This window comes from Lissotriton vulgaris, chromosome 12 (assembly GCF_964263255.1).
Source record: "Lissotriton vulgaris chromosome 12, aLisVul1.2, whole genome shotgun sequence".
In the NCBI taxonomy this organism is placed as follows: Eukaryota; Metazoa; Chordata; class Amphibia; order Caudata; family Salamandridae; genus Lissotriton; species Lissotriton vulgaris.
Window position 1 is genome coordinate 809,366,380 of NC_141700.1, and position 22,637 is coordinate 809,389,016.

At 46.5% G+C, this 22,637-nt stretch overlaps 1 protein-coding gene across 1 annotated transcript; it reads right to left on the reverse strand.

The window, feature by feature from the left end:
• Window positions 1-20,547: 20,547 nt before the first annotated feature.
• LOC147678835 (olfactory receptor 5V1-like) lies at window positions 20,548-21,489 on the reverse strand. The gene has a single exon (XM_086945754.1). The coding sequence runs from the start codon at window positions 21,487-21,489 to the stop codon at window positions 20,548-20,550; it is 942 nt and encodes a 313-aa protein (XP_086801880.1).
• Between the last annotated feature and the right edge of the window lie 1,148 nt (window positions 21,490-22,637).

Sequence of the window (22,637 nt, forward strand, 5' to 3'; positions counted from 1 at the left end):
GTTAACAACGAGGGACTTCTCTGTCACCCTTTTTACATATGGGGACTACAGTAGAGTTTAGCTATGATTTTGGAGGGTCTACCATAACAGAACACCTCATGACAATAGTAAGTTATGGTGCCTATAGGTCAATATTGTCCATGAAAAGATTAACTTCTACTTCGTTGGGGCCAGGTGACTTATTTTTAGTTCTCTGTTCTAAAGCACATCTCCTCTACAGTTTTTTACACCGGGAATATATTCCACAGTAAAACCATATCCAGATGTTTTGTGGACAATCGTGCTATACGTGCAGTAGTACGTTTTGTATTATTTCCAGAGAGTATATCTACAAGTGGTCGATGGTCAGTTTTGAGAATAAATGATCTTCCCCATAAATATGGTTTAAACTTTTCGACGCTCCATACGCAGGCCAAAAGTTCTTTCTCAATGACGGAATAATTCCATTCAACAGGACGTAAAGTCCTGGATGCTTCAAAAAACATTAAAAAAAAATATAAAACAACAAAAAGAAGAAAAAAAACAGTTCTTTTTAGAACTACCTCCAATTTAAAAAAAAAGGCTAAATTTTTTAAAAACTCTATTATTCATTTTTCCACATGGTACGCTCCCCGGTCCGCTTCCCGGTGCGCGTATCGGGCGCTCCCCACGCGCAAATTAAAAAAATTTTTTTGGGGCCCCGCTGGTCCCTTTTATGGCCCCCACATCAAACCTAGGGGGTCAGGGGGGGTCTATCCCTGCCCCCTTATGGTCATTTCCCCCTTTTTTTTTCCACCTCTTGTATCTCTATCCTACTGAGACACAAGATGGCGGCCGCTCCGCACTGTTTCGAATGTTTACAGACACCCGAGAGCCAATCAGCTTTCTGTGCGCAAGTCGCGTGGCGCGCCCGGCGCCCCCCGGAGCGCGTAACGGGGCGCTGCCATAGATATATATATTTTTTTAACCTAAATTACTCAAAATCCACTGGAACACATATCTTGAGACATAGCAAAGGCACATTGGGCTACTAGTCCCTACAATTTTGCCAAGTTTGGTAGAAATCCATTCAGCCGTTCGGGCTAAAAGTGAGGTCGACCGCCCTATGGAAATTAACATGGGGAAAACGCGTTTTTGGGACCCCCCTTTTATCTCGGCCCCCACTTGACGCATCACAGGATGTGTCACACGATTGGTACTCACCTGAGGGGGCGGAGTCACGTGTCCAGCAGCAGGAAGAGGCAAAGACATTTTAAGTCGAGCAGGAGCCTTACTGTGCTTATACCCATGGCGCTGAGGAAGGCGGACTTCAAGCCGAAATGCATTCGCCACTGTGGGTGTTGTAACGAATAAAGGAAGCCTTCACTGTTTCCCCTGTGTGGCCTCTCTTCTTCCTTTGGAGGAGTTCTGTTTGATATTTTCAGCGCGTGTGCCAGAAGTCGCGCTTCGAGAGGTCCCCGCAGCATTCAGTTGGCCCTGGCAACGCTGGTCTTCGCATCGGCGAAATTCTGTTGTCCCTGGTAAGGGAAAGACCGGGGCCCACCACCGAGCCTGGGTGGATTGTTGGCGGAGTAGCAATCGGCTAGATTGCGCTGTGGGCGTGGAGGATCCCACTTTGCCCCCGTCTATTGTGTTTCCCGGATTCTGGAGGTGGCTGCGGACTGGGGAGCGGAGGAGGCAACTGTTGTTCGTCAAAAAAACCCCTGGGGGCACGAGGACTAGCTGGGACAAGACTTACCCCCGCAAGACACCAAGAAACGGCCAGGTATGGTGCATTCTGGGTCCTGTAGGCACCGCACTACATGCAGCCTGCAGGATGTGTCACACGATTGGTACTCACCTGAGGGGGCGGAGTCACGTGTCCAGCAGCAGGAAGAGGCAAAGACATTTTAAGTCGAGCAGGAGCCTTACTGTGCTTATACCCATGGCGCTGAGGAAGGCGGACTTCAAGCCGAAATGCATTCGCCACTGTGGGTGTTGTAACGAATAAAGGAAGCCTTCACTGTTTCCCCTGTGTGGCCTCTCTTCTTCCTTTGGAGGAGTTCTGTTTGATATTTTCAGCGCGTGTGCCAGAAGTCGCGCTTCGAGAGGTCCCCGCAGCATTCAGTTGGCCCTGGCTACGCTGGTCTTCGCATCTGCGAAATTCTGTTGTCCCTGGTAAGGGAAAGACCGGGGCCCACCACCGAGCCTGGGTGGATTGTTGGCGGAGTAGCAATCGGCTAGATTGCGCTGTGGGCGTGGAGGATCCCACTTTGCCCCCGTCTATTGTGTTTCCCGGGTTCTGGAGGTGGCTGCGGACTGGGGAGCGGAGGAGGCAACTGTTGTTCGTCAAAAAAACCCCTGGGGGCACGAGGACTAGCTGGGACAAGACTTACCCCCGCAAGACACCAAGAAACGGCCAGGTATGGTGCATTCTGGGTCCTGTAGGCACCGCACTACATGCAGCCTGCAGGATGTGTCACACGATTGGTACTCACCTGAGGCTGCGGAGTCACGTGTCCAGCAGCAGGAAGAGGCAAAGACATTTTAAGTCGAGCAGGAGCCTTACTGTGCTTATACCCATGGCGCTGAGGAAGGCGGACTTCAAGCCGAAATGCATTCGCCACTGTGGGTGTTGTAACGAATAAAGGAAGCCTTCACTGTTTCCCCTGTGTGGCCTCTCTTCTTCCTTTGGAGGAGTTCTGTTTGATATTTTCAGCGCGTGTGCCAGAAGTCGCGCTTCGAGAGGTCCCCGCAGCATTCAGTTGGCCCTGGCTACGCTGGTCTTCGCATCTGCGAAATTCTGTTGTCCCTGGTAAGGGAAAGACCGGGGCCCACCACCGAGCCTGGGTGGATTGTTGGCGGAGTAGCAATCGGCTAGATTGCGCTGTGGGCGTGGAGGATCCCACTTTGCCCCCGTCTATTGTGTTTCCCGGATTCTGGAGGTGGCTGCGGACTGGGGAGCGGAGGAGGCAACTGTTGTTCGTCAAAAAAACCCCTGGGGGCACGAGGACTAGCTGGGACAAGACTTACCCCCGCAAGACACCAAGAAACGGCCAGGTATGGTGCATTCTGGGTCCTGTAGGCACCGCACTACATGCAGCCTGCAGGATGTGTCACACGATTGGTACTCACCTGAGGGGGCGGAGTCACGTGTCCAGCAGCAGGAAGAGGCAAAGACATTTTAAGTCGAGCAGGAGCCTTACTGTGCTTATACCCATGGCGCTGAGGAAGGCGGACTTCAAGCCGAAATGCATTCGCCACTGTGGGTGTTGTAACGAATAAAGGAAGCCTTCACTGTTTCCCCTGTGTGGCCTCTCTTCTTCCTTTGGAGGAGTTCTGTTTGATATTTTCAGCGCGTGTGCCAGAAGTCGCGCTTCGAGAGGTCCCCGCAGCATTCAGTTGGCCCTGGCTACGCTGGTCTTCGCATCTGCGAAATTCTGTTGTCCCTGGTAAGGGAAAGACCGGGGCCCACCACCGAGCCTGGGTGGATTGTTGGCGGAGTAGCAATCGGCTAGATTGCGCTGTGGGCGTGGAGGATCCCACTTTGCCCCCGTCTATTGTGTTTCCCGGATTCTGGAGGTGGCTGCGGACTGGGGAGCGGAGGAGGCAACTGTTGTTCGTCAAAAAACCCCCTGGGGGCACGAGGACTAGCTGGGACAAGACTTACCCCCGCAAGACACCAAGAAACGGCCAGGTATGGTGCATTCTGGGTCCTGTAGGCACCGCACTACATGCAGCCTGCAGGATGTGTCACACGATTGGTACTCACCTGAGGGGGCGGAGTCACGTGTCCAGCAGCAGGAAGAGGCAAAGACATTTTAAGTCGAGCAGGAGCCTTACTGTGCTTATACCCATGGCGCTGAGGAAGGCGGACTTCAAGCCGAAATGCATTCGCCACTGTGGGTGTTGTAACGAATAAAGGAAGCCTTCACTGTTTCCCCTGTGTGGCCTCTCTTCTTCCTTTGGAGGAGTTCTGTTTGATATTTTCAGCGCGTGTGCCAGAAGTCGCGCTTCGAGAGGTCCCCGCAGCATTCAGTTGGCCCTGGCTACGCTGGTCTTCGCATCTGCGAAATTCTGTTGTCCCTGGTAAGGGAAAGACCGGGGCCCACCACCGAGCCTGGGTGGATTGTTGGCGGAGTAGCAATCGGCTAGATTGCGCTGTGGGCGTGGAGGATCCCACTTTGCCCCCGTCTATTGTGTTTCCCGGATTCTGGAGGTGGCTGCGGACTGGGGAGCGGAGGAGGCAACTGTTGTTCGTCAAAAAACCCCCTGGGGGCACGAGGACTAGCTGGGACAAGACTTACCCCCGCAAGACACGAAGAAACGGCCAGGTATGGTGCATTCTGGGTCCTGTAGGCACCGCACTACATGCAGCCTGCAGGATGTGTCACACGATTGGTACTCACCTGAGGGGGCGGAGTCACGTGTCCAGCAGCAGGAAGAGGCAAAGACATTTTAAGTCGAGCAGGAGCCTTACTGTGCTTATACCCATGGCGCTGAGGAAGGCGGACTTCAAGCCGAAATGCATTCGCCACTGTGGGTGTTGTAACGAATAAAGGAAGCATTCACTGTTTCCCCTGTGTGGCCTCTCTTCTTCCTTTGGAGGAGTTCTGTTTGATATTTTCAGCGCGTGTGCCAGAAGTCGCGCTTCGAGAGGTCCCCGCAGCATTCAGTTGGCCCTGGCTACGCTGGTCTTCGCATCTGCGAAATTCTGTTGTCCCTGGTAAGGGAAAGACCGGGGCCCACCACCGAGCCTGGGTGGATTGTTGGCGGAGTAGCAATCGGCTAGATTGCGCTGTGGGCGTGGAGGATCCCACTTTGCCCCCGTCTATTGTGTTTCCCGGATTCTGGAGGTGGCTGCGGACTGGGGAGCGGAGGAGGCAACTGTTGTTCGTCAAAAAACTCCCTGGGGGCACGAGGACTAGCTGGGACAAGACTTACCCCCGCAAGACACCAAGAAACGGCCAGGTATGGTGCATTCTGGGTCCTGTAGGCACCGCACTACATGCAGCCTGCAGGATGTGTCACACGATTGGTACTCACCTGAGGGGGCGGAGTCACGTGTCCAGCAGCAGGAAGAGGCAAAGACATTTTAAGTCGAGCAGGAGCCTTACTGTGCTTATACCCATGGCGCTGAGGAAGGCGGACTTCAAGCCGAAATGCATTCGCCACTGTGGGTGTTGTAACGAATAAAGGAAGCCTTCACTGTTTCCCCTGTGTGGCCTCTCTTCTTCCTTTGGAGGAGTTCTGTTTGATATTTTCAGCGCGTGTGCCAGAAGTCGCGCTTCGAGAGGTCCCCGCAACATTCAGTTGGCCCTGGCTACACTGGTCTTCGCATCTGCGAAATTCTGTTGTCCCTGGTAAGGGAAAGACCGGGGCCCACCACCGAGCCTGGGTGGATTGTTGGCGGAGTAGCAATCGGCTAGATTGCGCTGTGGGCGTGGAGGATCCCACTTTGCCCCCGTCTATTGTGTTTCCCGGATTCTGGAGGTGGCTGCGGACTGGGGAGCGGAGGAGGCAACTGTTGTTCGTCAAAAAACCCCCTGGGGGCACGAGGACTAGCTGGGACAAGACTTACCCCCGCAAGACACCAAGAAACGGCCAGGTATGGTGCATTCTGGGTCCTGTAGGCACCGCACTACATGCAGCCTGCAGGATGTGTCACACGATTGGTACTCACCTGAGGGGGCGGAGTCACGTGTCCAGCAGCAGGAAGAGGCAAAGACATTTTAAGTCGAGCAGGAGCCTTACTGTGCTTATACCCATGGCGCTGAGGAAGGCGGACTTCAAGCCGAAATGCATTCGCCACTGTGGGTGTTGTAACGAATAAAGGAAGCCTTCACTGTTTCCCCTGTGTGGCCTCTCTTCTTCCTTTGGAGGAGTTCTGTTTGATATATATATATATATATATATATATATATATATATATATAGTAGGTAGTTATAGTTAGGATTTTTTTCAATGTTAAACTCAAGGTCACCGTGTAGTGACCGAAACGCGTCATGCTGGCGAATCCGTGTGAATAAACCATCTTGAATTTCACCCTTGCGCTGTGGAGTGGTCTGTACCTGTGGTATCCGTTGTGGCAGATTGGATCATGGTCCTGGTTTGAGGCAGCGGAACAGGACTGTGAAGTGCATATATATATATACATATATATATATATATATATATATATATATATATATATATATATATATATATATATATATATATATATATATATATATATATATATATATATATATATATTACCTACTGGCGGTCGCCAGTAGGTAGTTATAGTTAGGATTTTTTTCAATGTTAAACTCAAAATTCTATTTGGAATAACTTTGGCGCCGGTTGACGAATCTGCCTGAGAATTTCCTCAAAATGGCCTCGCGGTGCCCCGGTCCTTCCCTGAAAGTTTGGGGGGGATTTGTCAAGCGGGGGCTGAGATAAAAGGGGGGGTCCCAAAACGTGTTTTCCCCATGTTAATTTTCATAGGGCGGTCGACCTCACTTTTAGCCCGAACGGCTGAATGGATTTCCACCAAACTTGGCAAAATTGTAGGGACTGGTAGCTCGATGCGCCTTTGCTATGTCTCAAGATGTGTGCTTCAGTGAATTTTGAGTAATTTAGGTTCAAAAAAATATATATATCTATGACAGCACCCCGGTACGCGCTCCGGGGAGCGCTCCGGGCGCGCCACGCGACTTGCGCGCAGAAAGCGGATTGGTTCTTGGGAGGAAGCGCCTTCGTTGTTGATCCTCCTCCTCTTCTTCCTCCTCTTCTTTTTGTCCTCCAAGAAACTGTGGTGGTGGACCTTCTTTTCTTGGTGGTGGGGGTGCACCAGCTGCAGCAACAAGTGATGCCATTGTTTGTACAAAAATAGCTCTTGCTCTCTCAATGAAGAAAGTAAGAATGAGGAAAAAAGGAAGGGGTTTTCATTATTTTGAGAAAAAAAATGATGAGAACCAATGAAAAGTGTTATTGTCAAGTCACATGACCCGATGCGCTTACGTTACGCGCTCCGGTTTGCTTACGTTACGCGGTCCGGGCCGCGCCACGGAGCGCCTCCGGGTGCGTTTACGCAGCGCATCATAAGACACATTGCGCGGCTATGCGATACGTCACGCTTACGCGATGCGTCACAATGTTGTTTTCGATCGCGACATTGGCGCTAACGGGACGCTATCCCGTTCGCGCACCGGGGCGCTTCAAAATACTACGCTTTCCGGGGCGCTCAATTTGAAAAATTGTAAGGACTGGTAACCCGATGTGTGTTTGCTATGTCTCAAGATATATGCTCCAGTTGTTTTTAAGAAAATTAACTTTAAAAAAATATATATTGGGCTACATTGGGCTATATATATGTTAGAGCCCAAATGTAGCCCAAATGTAGCCCAATGTAGCCCAAAGATGGCCACCAGAGACAAAAAAATACAAATGTAGCCCAAATATCAGCCAGATGTAGCGCAACTATAGCCCAATGATAGTATGTACCAGAGTGCTAGAGTGCTAACAGTCTTACTAATAAAGTGAGACTTTTAGTTAGGAATTAGCATTAAAAAAACCTTTGAAATTCACTGAGAAAACCATAGGTTTCACACCAGTTATAGTTAGGAATTAGCATTTAAAAAACCTATTAAATTCACTGGAAAAAACCTAGGTTTCACACCAGTTATAGTTACCTGGAAATTTTACTGACATAAAACCATTGAAATTCCCACGTTATAGTTAGTTGGACTCACTATAACTTGCACGTGTAATGCACTGCTGATGACATCACATATTACATCACTCATGACATGGTCAGTGACATCACTCATGACATCACTGATAACACCATCCTTGTGACAGAGAGACTGACCTCCTTTTACTGTAAAGTAACCCTTGAAACACATATTCAAAAATAGAAACTAACATTTTCAAAAAAGTGGAGATACCTATACCAGTTACAACAACCAATCCAGTAATTCCACCATTTACATACACATCCACTCATTCACCAACAGTTCTAAATAGTCAGTCATACATATCCTCACTCATCATATGTAGTGAGACACCTATACATCTGTTAACACACCGACATTCTTCCAAAAGTTGCTCACACACATATTCACACATGCAAATAAAATATTGAACATCAATTTTTTTGCATATACAGCTATACACACACTACCACCTTACTTCTAAGGAAACTTACACATACTTACTCTCTTAAACAATCACTTATAGAAAGACATACTTATTTAAACAGGAACTCTTACAATCTCTCACTCTCGCATATACTCACTTATATACATCAATACTCACATATACTAGATTAATACATATGTAGTTACTGATAAAGACACTAGTAAGACAGTCATTCATTTACTAACACATACATATACACACTCATTCACCCATACAGTCCGGCACATATGCTGTCTTCAAAACACATACAAACAGTGAGTCAGTCATTGATGCATCTGTGTGCTAAGTAACACCCCCACCAAATCATACAGACACTTATACTGATACTAAAAAAAATCTAATAACCCAATAACCCATATAAACACACATGTAGCTACTCACCAACCCATGCACCCACTTATACACAAAGTGAAACACTGATACAAACATTTAAATATTTAAACAATACTCGCTAATATATGTATTCACTATGATACACTTAATAAGCCAGTTAACCAATCATTTTTTTTAAACCATCCATTAAGACACTTATTTAAACATGTATTCTTCCATTGACCTTTACATATACATATATAAAACATGTTTATTTTTCAGAAAGGCACACATTCACTGGATGGTGTCATCAGTGATGCCATGAGTGATGTCACTGACCATGGCATGAGTGATGTAATATGTGATGTCATCAGTAGTGCATTACACGCGCAAGTTATAGTGAGTCCAACTAACTATAACGTGGGAATTTCAATGGTTTTATGTCAGTAAAATTTCCAGGTAACTATAACTGGTGTGAAACCTATGGTTTTTTCAGTGAATATATATATATATATATATATATATATATATATATATATATATATATATATATATATATATATATATATATATATCACACACAAGTTTGCCCGTCATGGAAGGAACCCACAGACCAGGTAGGTATAGGCCAAAGTTCTTTATTTCAAGCAGCAGCAGACGAAACTGTTCAGGAGGAAACAAAATATCTAGCCAGCCCAAAGGCTGTAGGCTTCTGTGACACGCAATCGGCTTGTTCATGCACCACGTGAATTTGAAAAAGCTGTCCCACCCATGTGGGCGTGGCCGCACCGCGGCCTGCTGGTAGCTGTAGTGCCGGTTTTACTCCAGTGAGTTGCCTAATTGCGAGCACAGTTAAAGTCTTACCCCAGTGGGTTTGCGCCTCCTGCCGCTTCGAATGCCGCTGTGATTCACCATAGAAATAAATGGCACCAGGTCTCCATATCCGGGGTGCCATGCGACTCCTCCAGTGGTGGGCTGTTTTCACAACCCCAGGGAACTCCTTCCGCGGCTCAGGCTGGCCGCTAATATAACACACACAAGTTTGCCCGTCATGGAAGGAACCCACAGACCAGGTAGGTATAGGCCAAAGTTCTTTATTTCAAGCAGCAGCAGACGAGACTGTTCAGGAGGAAACAAAATATCTAGCCAGCCGACGCGTTTCGTGCTGAACGCACTTCATCAAAGGCTGTAGGCTTCTGTGACACGCAATCGGCTTGTTCATGCACCACGTGAATTTGAAAAAGCTGTCCCACCCATGTGGGCGTGGCCGCACCGCGGCCTGCTGGTAGCTGTAGTGCCGGTTTTACTCCAGTGAGTTGCCTGATTGCGAGCACAGTTAAAGTCTTACCCCAGTGGGTTTGCGCCTCCTGCCGCTTCGAATGCCGCTGTGATTCACCATAGAAATAAATGGCACCAGGTCTCCATATCCGGGGTGCCATGCGACTCCTCCAGTGGTGGGCTGTTTTCACAACCCCAGGGAACTCCTTCCGCGGCTCAGGCTGGCCGCTAATATAACACACACAAGTTTGCCCGTCATGGAAGGAACCCACAGACCAGGTAGGTATAGGCCAAAGTTCTTTATTTCAAGCAGCAGCAGACGAGACTGTTCAGGAGGAAACAAAATATCTAGCCAGCCGACGCGTTTCGTGCTGAACGCACTTCATCAAAGGCTGTAGGCTTCTGTGACACGCAATCGGCTTGTTCATGCACCACGTGAATTTGAAAAAGCTGTCCCACCCATGTGGGCGTGGCCGCACCGCGGCCTGCTGGTAGCTGTAGTGCCGGTTTTACTCCAGTGAGTTGCCTAATTGCGAGCACAGTTAAAGTCTTACCCCAGTGGGTTTGCGCCTCCTGCCGCTTCGAATGCCGCTGTGATTCACCATAGAAATAAATGGCACCAGGTCTCCATATCCGGGGTGCCATGCGACTCCTCCAGTGGTGGGCTGTTTTCACAACCCCGTTGACAACCCCGTGTCACAGAAGCCTACAGCCTTTGATGAAGTGCGTTCAGCACGAAACGCGTCGGCTGGCTAGATATTTTGTTTCCTCCTGAACAGTCTCGTCTGCTGCTGCTTGAAATAAAGAACTTTGGCCTATACCTACCTGGTCTGTGGGTTCCTTCCATGACGGGCAAACTTGTGTGTGTTATATTAGCGGCCAGCCTGAGCCGCGGAAGGAGTTCCCTGGGGTTGTGAAAACAGCCCACCACTGGAGGAGTCGCATGGCACCCCGGATATGGAGACCTGGTGCCATTTATTTCTATGGTGAATCACAGCGGCATTCGAAGCGGCAGGAGGCGCAAACCCACTGGGGTAAGACTTTAACTGTGCTCGCAATTAGGCAACTCACTGGAGTAAAACCGGCACTACAGCTACCAGCAGGCCGCGGTGCGGCCACGCCCACATGGGTGGGACAGCTTTTTCAAATTCACGTGGTGCATGAACAAGCCGATTGCGTGTCACAGAAGCCTACAGCCTTTGATGAAGTGCGTTCAGCACGAAACGCGTCGGCTGGCTAGATATTTTGTTTCCTCCTGAACAGTCTCGTCTGCTGCTGCTTGAAATAAAGAACTTTGGCCTATACCTACCTGGTCTGTGGGTTCCTTCCATGACGGGCAAACTTGTGTGTGTTATATATATATATATATGTATGTATATATATATATATATACACCAAGGTGTATTGAAGAAAGAGTGGGTATATAAGTGCCAGAATGGACGATTTAGTAGGTGCATGACTGACCATATTAGTGAGTGATTAAACATGTCTTACTGAATGCATGGGTTAGTGACTAAACTGTGTGATTGCTTGTTTCAGTCTGTCAGTTGGTGTGTAAGTGGCTGCATGGGTTGGTGAGTAGCTACATGAGTGTCTATACGGGTTAATAATTCGTTGTCTGAGTATCTGTTTGGATGCCTGAGAGTCTGTGTGGGTGGGTGGGGGGGGCTGTGACTCTGTGCATAGGTATGTGATTGTGTGATTCACTGGGTGTATGGGTTCAAGAGTAAATCTGTGAAGGGCTGTATGGGTGGGTGAGTGTGTGTGTGGGTGTGTTGGTAAGTGAATTGATGTCTCAGTGGTACATGTATGAGTAACTACATATGTGAAAGGAACTATATGTGAGTTTTGGAGTATATAAATGACTATATGTGAGAGTGAGTGATTGTGAGTGTGGCTGTATGGATGAGTGTGTGCTTGTATTAGTGATTGTATAAGAGAGTAAGTATTTGTTAGTAACTGTATGAATTAGTGAGGTGGTGTGTGTAAAACTGTATAGGTGAGTAAATCGGAATGTGAATGATGCTTTGCATGATTGACTGCATGATTCACTGGTGTGTGAGTAACTCTATGGATGAGTGGCGATGTGTGAGTGTCTGTATAGGTATGAGTGCAAATGATAGTGCTGTATTGATAAGTGACTGCATGTATGAGTGACAGTATGGGAGAATGAGTGGACATGTGTGTAGACCTAGGAATCAGTGAGTGGGTATTTAGTAACTGGTGTTGGGGTGTCTATGGTTTCGAAAATCCTAGTCTGTATTTTAGAGTGGGTGTATCAAAGGTTACATTAGGGTGTGAGGAGGTGCATCAAATTATCACGTAGATGATGTCATCAGTGATGTTATTTGAGATGTCATCAGTGATGTCATCAGTAATGTCACTGACCATGTCATGAAGGATATAATATGTGACGTCATCAGAAGTGCATTACAGGGGCACCAGTTATAGTTAGCTCCACTAACAATAACAGCCAAAAACAGCCACATTTTTCTGGTTTTGTACGAGTGAAATGTATCAAAAACTATAACGTCCCTGAAACCTATGGCTTTTTCAGTGAATTTCTATGGTTTTTTAAATGCTAATTTCCAACTATAACATCCCTGAAACCTATGTTTTTTTGAGTGAATTTCAAAGGTTTTTTAAATGATCATTTCTAATTATAAATAGGGCTCCCGGTTTTATGGTATTTTTTTTTTTGCCATTTCCATCTGTAATTCTCCATATTTATTTTTTGGGTATTTTATCTGTATTTATCCACACCTATTTTTCCCACAAGTAAAAGATGACGCTGCAGCTAGTATTTTTCATCATTTATGTAAATTGACAATGCACACATGCAGTCGTTTGTTATTGGTCAATACAATACATTCATCTGAAAACTTTGCCATTCGCAGAATGTCCCAAATACACCTAAAAGTTCTATCAAAAGTAATTTGTCTCAGAGCCTTGCAGTTTCTGCATCAACACAGAGTGCCACATCCTCTCCCACACTGAACACCATACTCCCCCACTGAGAGAAACTCACACTGTCTTCCGATACAACCTAATTGTGCCCCACTATAAACACCTGGAAGCAACTTAATTCAAATTATGCACTAGACAAGAGTAACATGCTGCCGGAAAAAGCATGTCTGTATTTGCCCTGCACTGCTTTCTAAACTGCATGTTATCATGTTTTTATTGTGAAAAACTAATATCCCTAATAAAGGCCCACAGTGCAGAAATTGGAGCAGATGGGGAGGGGACCAGGCAGAGTTCACAAGGTGACAGCTCTGCACTTCCTTCCAGAGCTGGGGCGTGGGGGGTGCACCAAAACCGTAAGCCAAAAACCTCCCCTCTTGGTCAGAGGGAAGCTAGCCAGTCACGAAAGCAATCACTCCATGAGAGGTGCGAACGGGGCTTATTTTACTGTCTCCCCGATTTACGTTTAGACAGAGGTGTCAGGTTGAATTGTTAAAAGCGCGATTGATGCAGTATCACACCAGAAGGGAGACGGGAGCTGCGAATCTAGCACCAGGCCCGACTGGAGCAAGCCCCAATTCAATGTTCACATTCAAACATTCTTAAATATACAGCAGGCCAGTTATCATTAAAATATAATCCTTATGTGATTTAAAATAAGTCACGCTATTGAGCATCCTAGTTTTGGACTGAGCCTTTTCTAACATTGAAATCTATATTATTTCACTACCCTCCCTTTACGTACATTGTATTGAAGGCATTGACAAAAATACAGTCAGTGGGCGTTTGTTCATGCTTTATTTATTTGGACTGAAGGAAAGTTGTTATGGTAACATGCACATGATGTGCCCTACTTCATGGTGATAATTTTACAAACAACTCGCGCCCGATGCACTGAACTGGATGCGACATACTAATTCATTATTTTCTTTGTTAAAAACACCCGAGTACTTCACTGGTCTTTAAAAGACCATTCACTTCTTAACGAGGCCTTGTTGTTTCTGAATGGCTTTGTTTCACCCCATAAATACTGATAACACCAGATGCGATCTGTGAGCTATCACCATACCTGTTTTGCAACTCTCTGCTGGAGCAGGGCATCGCCACAAAATTTTCTTGAATTTCCCGTTTTGACATATAAATACAGACAAAGGAAAACTTGTTTTCTGTCTGTATTTATATATAAAAATCTGTTTAAACGGGAAACCGGGAGCCCTAATGTTTTTTTCAGTGAATTTCAAATGTTTTTTAAATGATTTCTAACTATAAGGTCCCTAAAACCTATGGTATTTTCAGTTAATTTCTAAAGTTTTTTAAATGCTAATTTATAACTATGCCTACAGAGGTAGGACATTTAATGAAAGAGGAAGAAAGTAACAGAAAGAAGCAAGAGAAATACAGAAAGAGGCAACAGAAGTCCAAAAAGACTAAGACAAGTACAGAAAGAAGCAAGAGGTACTGACTCTGTTGTCAGTGCATTTGCTCTCCAACCCTTGCAGCTCCGCCATTAAATGAGTCCGCCCCTGTACTCTCCAGTGTCGGTTTTCGAGGCCTTCCTCTACCCGCAGTTTATACCTGCGCCTTATCCCTGGTGCTCCATGGATCTCTGTCACCTTTCTATCGCTCCGCTTTTCCTCTCTGTTACACTCGATTTTACCCTCATTTCAATCTCCACCTTTCACTCTACTTCTATGTCTTTCCTCCACTTTTCTTGCACTTTTCTGATTTATTCCACTTTTTTCCTCTCTTTTCCCTTTTCTGCCTGTTTTTCCCGCCACTGCTGCCCCCTCAATCCCTCCCCAGCATGACCAGCACGACCAGCCGAATCCAGTTCCCATCCCTACTCCCACCTCTCAGCTGTCCAGCCCTCCTCAACCCCTACTTAATGCCGGCCGCTGCCAAAGGTAAGCCTGTATGCACCCATCCATGAACCAACTGAGACCAAAGCCAGGAAATCCTAGACCTCTGCGCCACCAACGCTACGACCCAGAGGCACTCCACACACTCAACCCAGGATGCAACAACAACTGCAAGTTAACATCACCAGCTGACACCCAAGGACCCTTCAGCTGTCACTGCTGCTGGCACACCTGCAGCACCGCCAGGAACACCGACCCAGCACAACCCGCTCGCAAGAACAAACCCAAACCGATGCCCCCTCCTCTACATCAGATCACTCCACACTGACATCTGGAACCTTCTCGACAGCACCACCCCAGATGTAGCATTCCTAACAGAAACCTGGACCAACACCACCTTGGGTACTGGACATCACCATTGCCATTCCTCAAGGATACAAGATCTCAAGGAAGGACCACCCCACCCGCCCGGGAGGAAGAATCTCCACAAATCCACCCTCCGCCTGAGCACACTCCCCAACAAGCCCCAAGACCTGGTAGAACATCTGCACTTCAAGATACTGACATGTGCTACCACCACCCTCCAGGGAACCCTCCTCTACCGACCCCTGGGACCCCGCGGACCATTCGACAACTCCATCATCGACATCATCTCCCCACATGCCATCGTATCCACCAACTACACCCTGCGGGGAGACCTCAACTTCCACCTCGACAACCAACTAGACCCCAACATCACATCCCTCCTGGACAACCTCTGCAACATTGGACTTTGCCAGATCGAGATGCACTCAGCGGGACACACCCTCAACCTCGTCTTCTAAACAGGAAACACCATCACTTTCAGCCACACCTCCATACTTCAATGGACAGACCATCGATGCATCCACTTCACCTTCAGAACCCCCACCATCCACAGATACCAGCACCTGCTCCCACAAAGAAACTAGACCAAAATCACTAATGACCAACTTACCTCCTCACTCAGCAACTCCACCCAGACCGCAGCGGAAGATAACACCCCCAACACCGCCACCTGACCTCTACACAGATGGATCACCAACAGTGCCAACACCATAGCCCTCCTCAAGAAGAGGAACAACACACATGCCAAGAAGGCCAGATGGTTTACCCCCAAACTACAAGAGTCCTAGCGCACCTGCCGCTGCCTTGAGGAGACCTGGAGGAAATCCACAGAAGCCCACAACAACTTCAAAGCCGCCACCACCGTCCACCACCAGCTCATCAGAAACACAAGGAAAACTGCAATTGAAGACAGAATCTCCACACACGCACACAACAGCAAAGAACTCTTCAACATCATCAAGGAGTGCGCCCAACCCACCAGTGAGTCGACTGACATTCCCTCCTCACAAAACCTCTGCAACAAACTAAGCACCATCTTCCACCACAAAATCGAGAAAATCTACGAAAACTTTGACGAAGACAACCAACACACAGAACCCCAACCAGCCACACCGGCTCCCTGAAGCCAACGATTGACAGCTGGACAGCCCTCACCATCAAAAACACACTGAAGATGATGAAGTCAACCCACCGCACCCTAATACGCAGACTCCACGACGCAGGTATCTGGGACAAGACCCTTGAATGTATCTACTATTTCCTCTCCAGCAGAACACAGATGGCCAGACTCCCCCCCTTCCTCTCAGACCCTACACCAACCGCCTGCGGAATGTGGAGTCCCCCAGGGGTCCTCCCTCAGCCCAATGCTCTTCAATGTCTACATGGCTCCTCTCACCCCCATTGTCAGAACCTACGGACTCCATATTGTTCCATACACAGATGATACACAACTCATCCTCTCCCTTTTCAATGAAGCCAGCACAGCCAAAAACAACTTCCAAGAAGGCATGGAAGCTGTCACTAAATGTATGAAAAGGAGCTGCCTACAACTTAACATTGACAAAACAGAAGTACTCATTATGGGCCCACACCCTGATGCCTGGAACAACACCTGATGCCCCCCGTCCTCGGTAACACAGTCACCCCCACGGACCACACAAGCAACCTTGAAATCATCTTAGACTCTGAGCTCAATATGGACCGCCAGATCTACTCCGTCACATCTCCCTGCTTCCACATCCTCCGCCTCCTACGTAAAACCTTCAAATGGATCCCCCATTAGCACAGAAAAACCATCACCCACTCCCTCATCACCAGCAGACTCGACTACGGCAACGCACTCTATGCAAGAATAAACAAAAACCTCACCTGCAAGCTACAAGACATCTAGAACTCCACCACAAGACTTGTCCTCAACCTACCACGATACTGCCACATCTCCCAACACCTGCGCACACTCCACTGGCTCCCCATTGAGGCTAGAATCACCTTCAAGATCCTCACCCACCCACACAAAGCCCTCCAAAACACCAGACCAGCATACCTCAATAGCCAAATCAACTTCCGCACACCCCAAAGAACCATACGATCAGCCCAGCTCTCATATGCCATGGTTCCCCATGCCAGAAAGACCAGATCAGGAGGCCGCTCCTTCTCCTTCCGCGTGGCCAGAGCATGGAACCCCCTACTGCTCTACCTCAGGCAAACAACACCACTTCCCATTTTCACGATAAACCTCAAAACCTAGCCCTTCGATAGACCCCCTCCTTGATGGACTTGAACCTTCACCTCCCCTCCTTCCCAGTGCCTTGAGACCCTTACGGGCGAGTAGATGCACTTAACAAACCCATGATTGATTGATTGATTGATTGATAGGCAGAAAGAACCAACATAGGTGCAGAATAAGGCCTTGGAGCAACGTCATCCTGTGCCCCCAACATTTTACAGACTGGTACTGGTGGTAACTAACTCTGAATAACCAGGACCAGAGCTAGTGCTATGCTGAAAGACACTTAGAATACAGTGAAAACACCTACATACACTTGGGTACACTATGAGTTGGGGTACCCCTGTGTTTGGCATTACCTCCCCTGTATGGCCCTAGTACAGCAAGAGCAGTGCAGTAAGAACAAACAGGGAGCTGAAAGAGGCGTGAAGGGTGCAGAAAGAGCAAGAGAAGTGCAGAAAGAGGCAATAGAGGTACAGAAAGAGGCAAAAGAGGTACAGAAAGAAGTAGGAAATGTTCAAAAACAGAGAAAAGGGATACAGAAAGAGGCAAGAGAGGTTCAGAAAGAGAAAAGAGGGGTGCAGAAAGAGGCAAGAGATCTGCATAAAAAACCAACAGATGTGTTGAAAAAGGCAAGTGAGGTGCAGAAAGAGGCAAGAGATCTGCAGAAAAATAAGAGAGGTGCTGAAAGAGGCAAGTGAGTTGCAGAAAGAAGCAAGAGAGGTGCAGAAAGAGACAATAGAAGTGCAAAAAGAAGCAACAGAGGTGCATAAATAGGCAAGAGGGGTGCAAAAAGAGAAGTGCAGAAAGAAGTAACTGGGGTGCTGAAAGAGGCAGGAGGGATGCTGAAAGAATAAAGAGCAGTGCATAAAGAACTGAGAGAAGTGCAGAAAGAAGCAACAGAGGTGCAGAAGGAGGCACGAGGTGTGCAGAAAGAAGGAAGAGAAGTGCAGAAAGAGGCAACAGAAGTTCTAAAAGAGGTAAGAAGAGTGCAGAAAGAGGCATGGGAAGTGCAGAAAGAAACAACAGAGTTACAGAAAGAGGAAAGAGTGGTGCAGAAAGAAGGAGGTGAGGTGTAGAAAGAGGCAAAAGAGTTGAACAAATAGGGAAGAGAGGTGCAGATAGATGCAGAAGGTGTGCAGAAAGAATTAACAGAGGTGCCGAAAGAGGCATGAGAAGTACAGAAAGAAGCAAGTGAAATGCAGAAAGAGGCAACAGAGGTATAGAAAGACGCAATGGAGGTGCAGAAACAAGCAAGAGAAGTGCAGAAGGAAGCAATAGAATTGCTGAAAGAAGCAACAGGGGGTAGAAAGATGCAAGAGAAGTGTAGGAAGAGGCCTGTGGGGTTTAGAAAGAAGCAAGAGCAGTGCAGAAAGAACCAACAGAGATGCTGAAAGAGGCAACAGAGGTGCAGAAGAAGGCATGAGGGATGCAGAAAGTAGGATGAGGAGTGCAGAAAGAATTAACAGAGCTGCTAAAAGAGGCACAAAGTATACAGAAAGAGTCAAGAGTGGTGCAGAAAGAGGGAAGAGATGTGTAGAAAGAGGCAAGAGAGTTCCGCAAATAGTTAAGAGGGGTGCAGAAAGAATTAACAGAGGTGACGAAAAAGACAAGAGAGGTGCAGAAAGAAGCAAGTGAAGTGCAGAAAGAGGCAAGAGAGGTGCAGAAAGATACAAGAGAGGTGCAGAAACAAGCAAGAGAAGTACAGAAAGAGCTAAGAAAATTGCAGAAACAAGTAAGTTAGTAAAAGTTTATTTGTTGATTAATTAAAATCATTACAAAAAGGAAAAAGTACATATCCAGAGCAAAGTCTAATTGAAAATATACAGATACAGTGAGTTTTTATATCCAAGGTGAGATCCACAGCCAAGCCCAAACATGATTTGTTCAAGTGCAATTTAACAATTTACTAATAAACAGTTAGCAGCAGAAGATAAAGTGCATTGTGCTTACAGCAACAGAACTAAAGTGCCTTAAGCTAGAAGCAAAAATTACAGGTTGACTTTTTAAGTTGGTAATGCTACATAATATACAACACACCAACAGTAATTTCAGAAGCAAGCAACAGAGGTTTAGAAAGAAGCAAGAGAAGAGCACAAAGAGGCAGGTGATGTGCAGAAAGAAGCAAGAGCAGTGCTAGAAAAAACAACAGAGATGCAAAAAGAGGCAAAATGGGTGAAGAAAGAGGTAGGAGAGGTGTACAAAGAGGGAAGAGAGTTACAGAAAGAGGCAGAGGGGTGCAGAAAGAAGGAACAGGTGTGCAGAAAGAGGCAGGCAAATTGCTGAAAGAAGCAACAGAGGTGTAGATAGAAGCAAGAGAAGTGCAGAAAGAGACAAGTGAGGTGCAGAAAGAAGAAACAGAGGTGCCGAAAGAGGCAAGAGAGGTACAGAAAGAAGCAAGTGAAGTGCAGAAAGAGGCAACAGAGGTGCAGAAAGACACAATAGAGGTGCAGAAAAAAGCAAGAGAAGTGAAGAAAGAGGCTAGAGAATTGCTGAAAGAAGCAACAGCGGAGGAAAAAAAGGGGGAATAGCCTCCAAAGAAGTTTTAGCAGTCCCACTGTGTGGTAATTACTGGAGGTAACAAAGGGCGCAGTTGGCTCGCAAGAACATCCTTGGGGGTCAACTACCCCTCCTATTACCTCCAATAAGTCCTACACAGCAGGATTGCTAATTTCTCATAGCAGGCCACGCCCCCTTTGCCCACCACACAGCAGCAAAGAACTCTTCAACATCATCAAGGACTTCGCCCAACCCACCAGCGAGTCGACTGACATTCCCCCCTCGCAAGACCTCTGCAACAAACTCAGCAACTTCTTCACCACAAAATCAAGAACATTTACGACAACTTCAACGAAGGCAACCAACACACGGAACGCCAACCAGCCACCCCGACACCCTAAAGCAAACGATTGACAGCTGGACAGCCCTCACCATCAGAGACACACTGAAGACGATGAAGTGAACCCACCGCACCCTAATAGGCAGACTCCACGACGTAGGTATCCGGGATCGAGATTAAGGGTACGCGTCCAACCATAAACACCCTCTACCACAATCCTTCATCACCCTTCACCTTCATGCTACTTAGTACTCTGAACAGTTGTTTTGTTGCCGTGATGCCTACCACTAGTTTCCTGCAGTAGTCTCATCATTTGGCTTGTTTACATGGGCACCATTTACATTAGAGACATATGGTTTATATGTTGTATTTACAGATGTTTGTATATTGTAGGTTTTCTTTTCAGAATTTATATTTCTGTCTGTTTAAGTTTTCAATCTGTTAGAAATTATAGTATTTGCAACTTCAGAGAGTTCTTGTTTGACTGCTGATCAATGAGGACTGTGAATATATTATAGTATGTTTAACTATCATATAATAATATGATATATATGTAGTTGTCACATAATCCTAGAAAATACATTCCTTAGTTTTTGCTTTTTAAGAGCTCCTTTCACATCCTTATTTCTTAAACTATAGATGAGAGGATTTAACATGGAGGTTAAACAAGCATAACAGACAGAAAATATTCTTTGCATGGAGTAACCTGACTTGGGTTGAGCATAGGTAAGAATAGTTGTGCCATACAATAACACCACAGAGACCAAGTGAGAAGCACACGTGGAGACTGCAGCCCGCCTGCCCTCGGTGGATCGAATCTTCACTATTTTTGAGACAATAAATGTATAAGTGATTAGAATGAGCAGAAAGGGCACAATTAATGTGAAGACACTTGTGAGTCTGGTCACAGTTTCAGTGATAAAAGTGTTCCCGCAAGCCAGCTCCATGAGTGGGGGAATATCACAGAAGAAGTGATTTATTTCATGAGACTCACAGAAGGGTAAGCTGAAGGTCACAGAGGTCAAGCTGAGTGAACTGACTATTGCCATGATCCAGGAACCAGAGGCCAGATAAATGCACATTGACTTGCTCATGATGGCCGTGTACCGAAGAGGGATGCAGATGGCTACATATCGATCGAGTGACATGACCCCCAGCAGGACACAGTCGGTGATGCCAAACGCAAAGAAGAAGAACATTTGTGCAGCACATCCCTTGAAGGAGATACATCTGTCCTTGGACAGTAGCCCAGTCACAGTTTTTGGAACGGTTACATTAGTAATCAATATGTCTACAAGGGAGAGGTTTCTGAGGAAAAAATACATTGGAGTGTGGAGAGCTGGGTCTACTGTGAGTATGACAAAGATCATCAGGTTTCCAATGAGTGTTATCAAGTACATGATTGTAAATGTGACTCCAAGAAGGATCTGCAGACGTGGGGATACATCAGAGAAGCCCAGCAAAATGAATCTGCTCCCCTGAGTGGAATTCAATACAGTCATCGGTTTATTGAAATCGATCTTCACAGAGAAAATAGAAAATATCTGAGAATTTAAAAGACAAATCAGCAGGAATGAAAATCAGTTTTGCTCCTCACCAAAATCATAGTATTTTAGCTGTCAAAATTATTTTACTCAAGAAAGGTGTATTTCAGCCACTTGTTTCAACTACAATAGAGTAAGAAAATCTTCTAAAAAGAGTATCTTTGAAGTTTTATTAAGTTTTTTTCCTCTATACATAACTTCCTGAAGTCATTTGCATAGAAAAAGAACAATAAAACAAAAAATCATAGGCAGCATCATTTTAGAGATATTGACACAGGGTTGTATGCAACACAACATGGCTTTTGATCCATTGATTATCTCTGACATTCTTCCATCACATTCAAAGATTTTGGACACACTTAATAACAGTAAAAAAGTGGCATCTTGTAGGTAAACAAAAATCAAGCATCATCAATTGTAAAATTAATTGAATAACTTCAACATCCCGACAAGTGTTACTATATTTGTCCATAGGTGCACCGTGATTTGCTTGTCTTTCTTCATGCCTCTGTAAAACACCCCATGTCTTAAGCACGGTCCCTCATGTCTCCCTATTGTCTCCTTTAATTCCACATCTCCTCTTGCTCTAAGGTCATCATCACCCTTCCCTCTTATGGCCTGATTACGATGTTGGCTGAAACGGCTCCGACTGGGTCGGAGCACTTCAGCCTTCATGGTGATGGTGCATGGTGATGGTTCAATGATGATAATTGCACTTTGCAATAAAAAAATATTACTCGCAATCTCTAGTGTGCAATTTCTTCCTTGTGAAGGAGAAAATTGGAGAATAATTTAATACGAGGACTGGTCCGTCCTCGACACCGGCACCCACTGTGAAAAAGTGCGCTTTCCTTGAGACCAATTGGTGTTGCATTTTTTTATATATATATCTCTCGTGGGCAGCCTGCATCTACATGTTAGCCCCTGCATATTGAACTTTCATTCTTGGTTGCTGTGGCGGTACGAGGGGACCGGAGGAGAGACTGCAAGAGCTTGGGACAGTTTGGTGCTTCTTCATTTCCTGCTCCATGGGTTCCGCAAAACATCATTTGTAAAACACCAATGCTCCCCGCATTCCTCCACCGACCCGAGCTGCTGACATTACA

Coding starts and splice junctions, on each gene's coding strand:
- LOC147678835 (XM_086945754.1), bottom strand. CDS start 21,489: ATGACTGTATTGAATTCCACTCAGGGGAGCAGATTCATTTTGCTGGGC.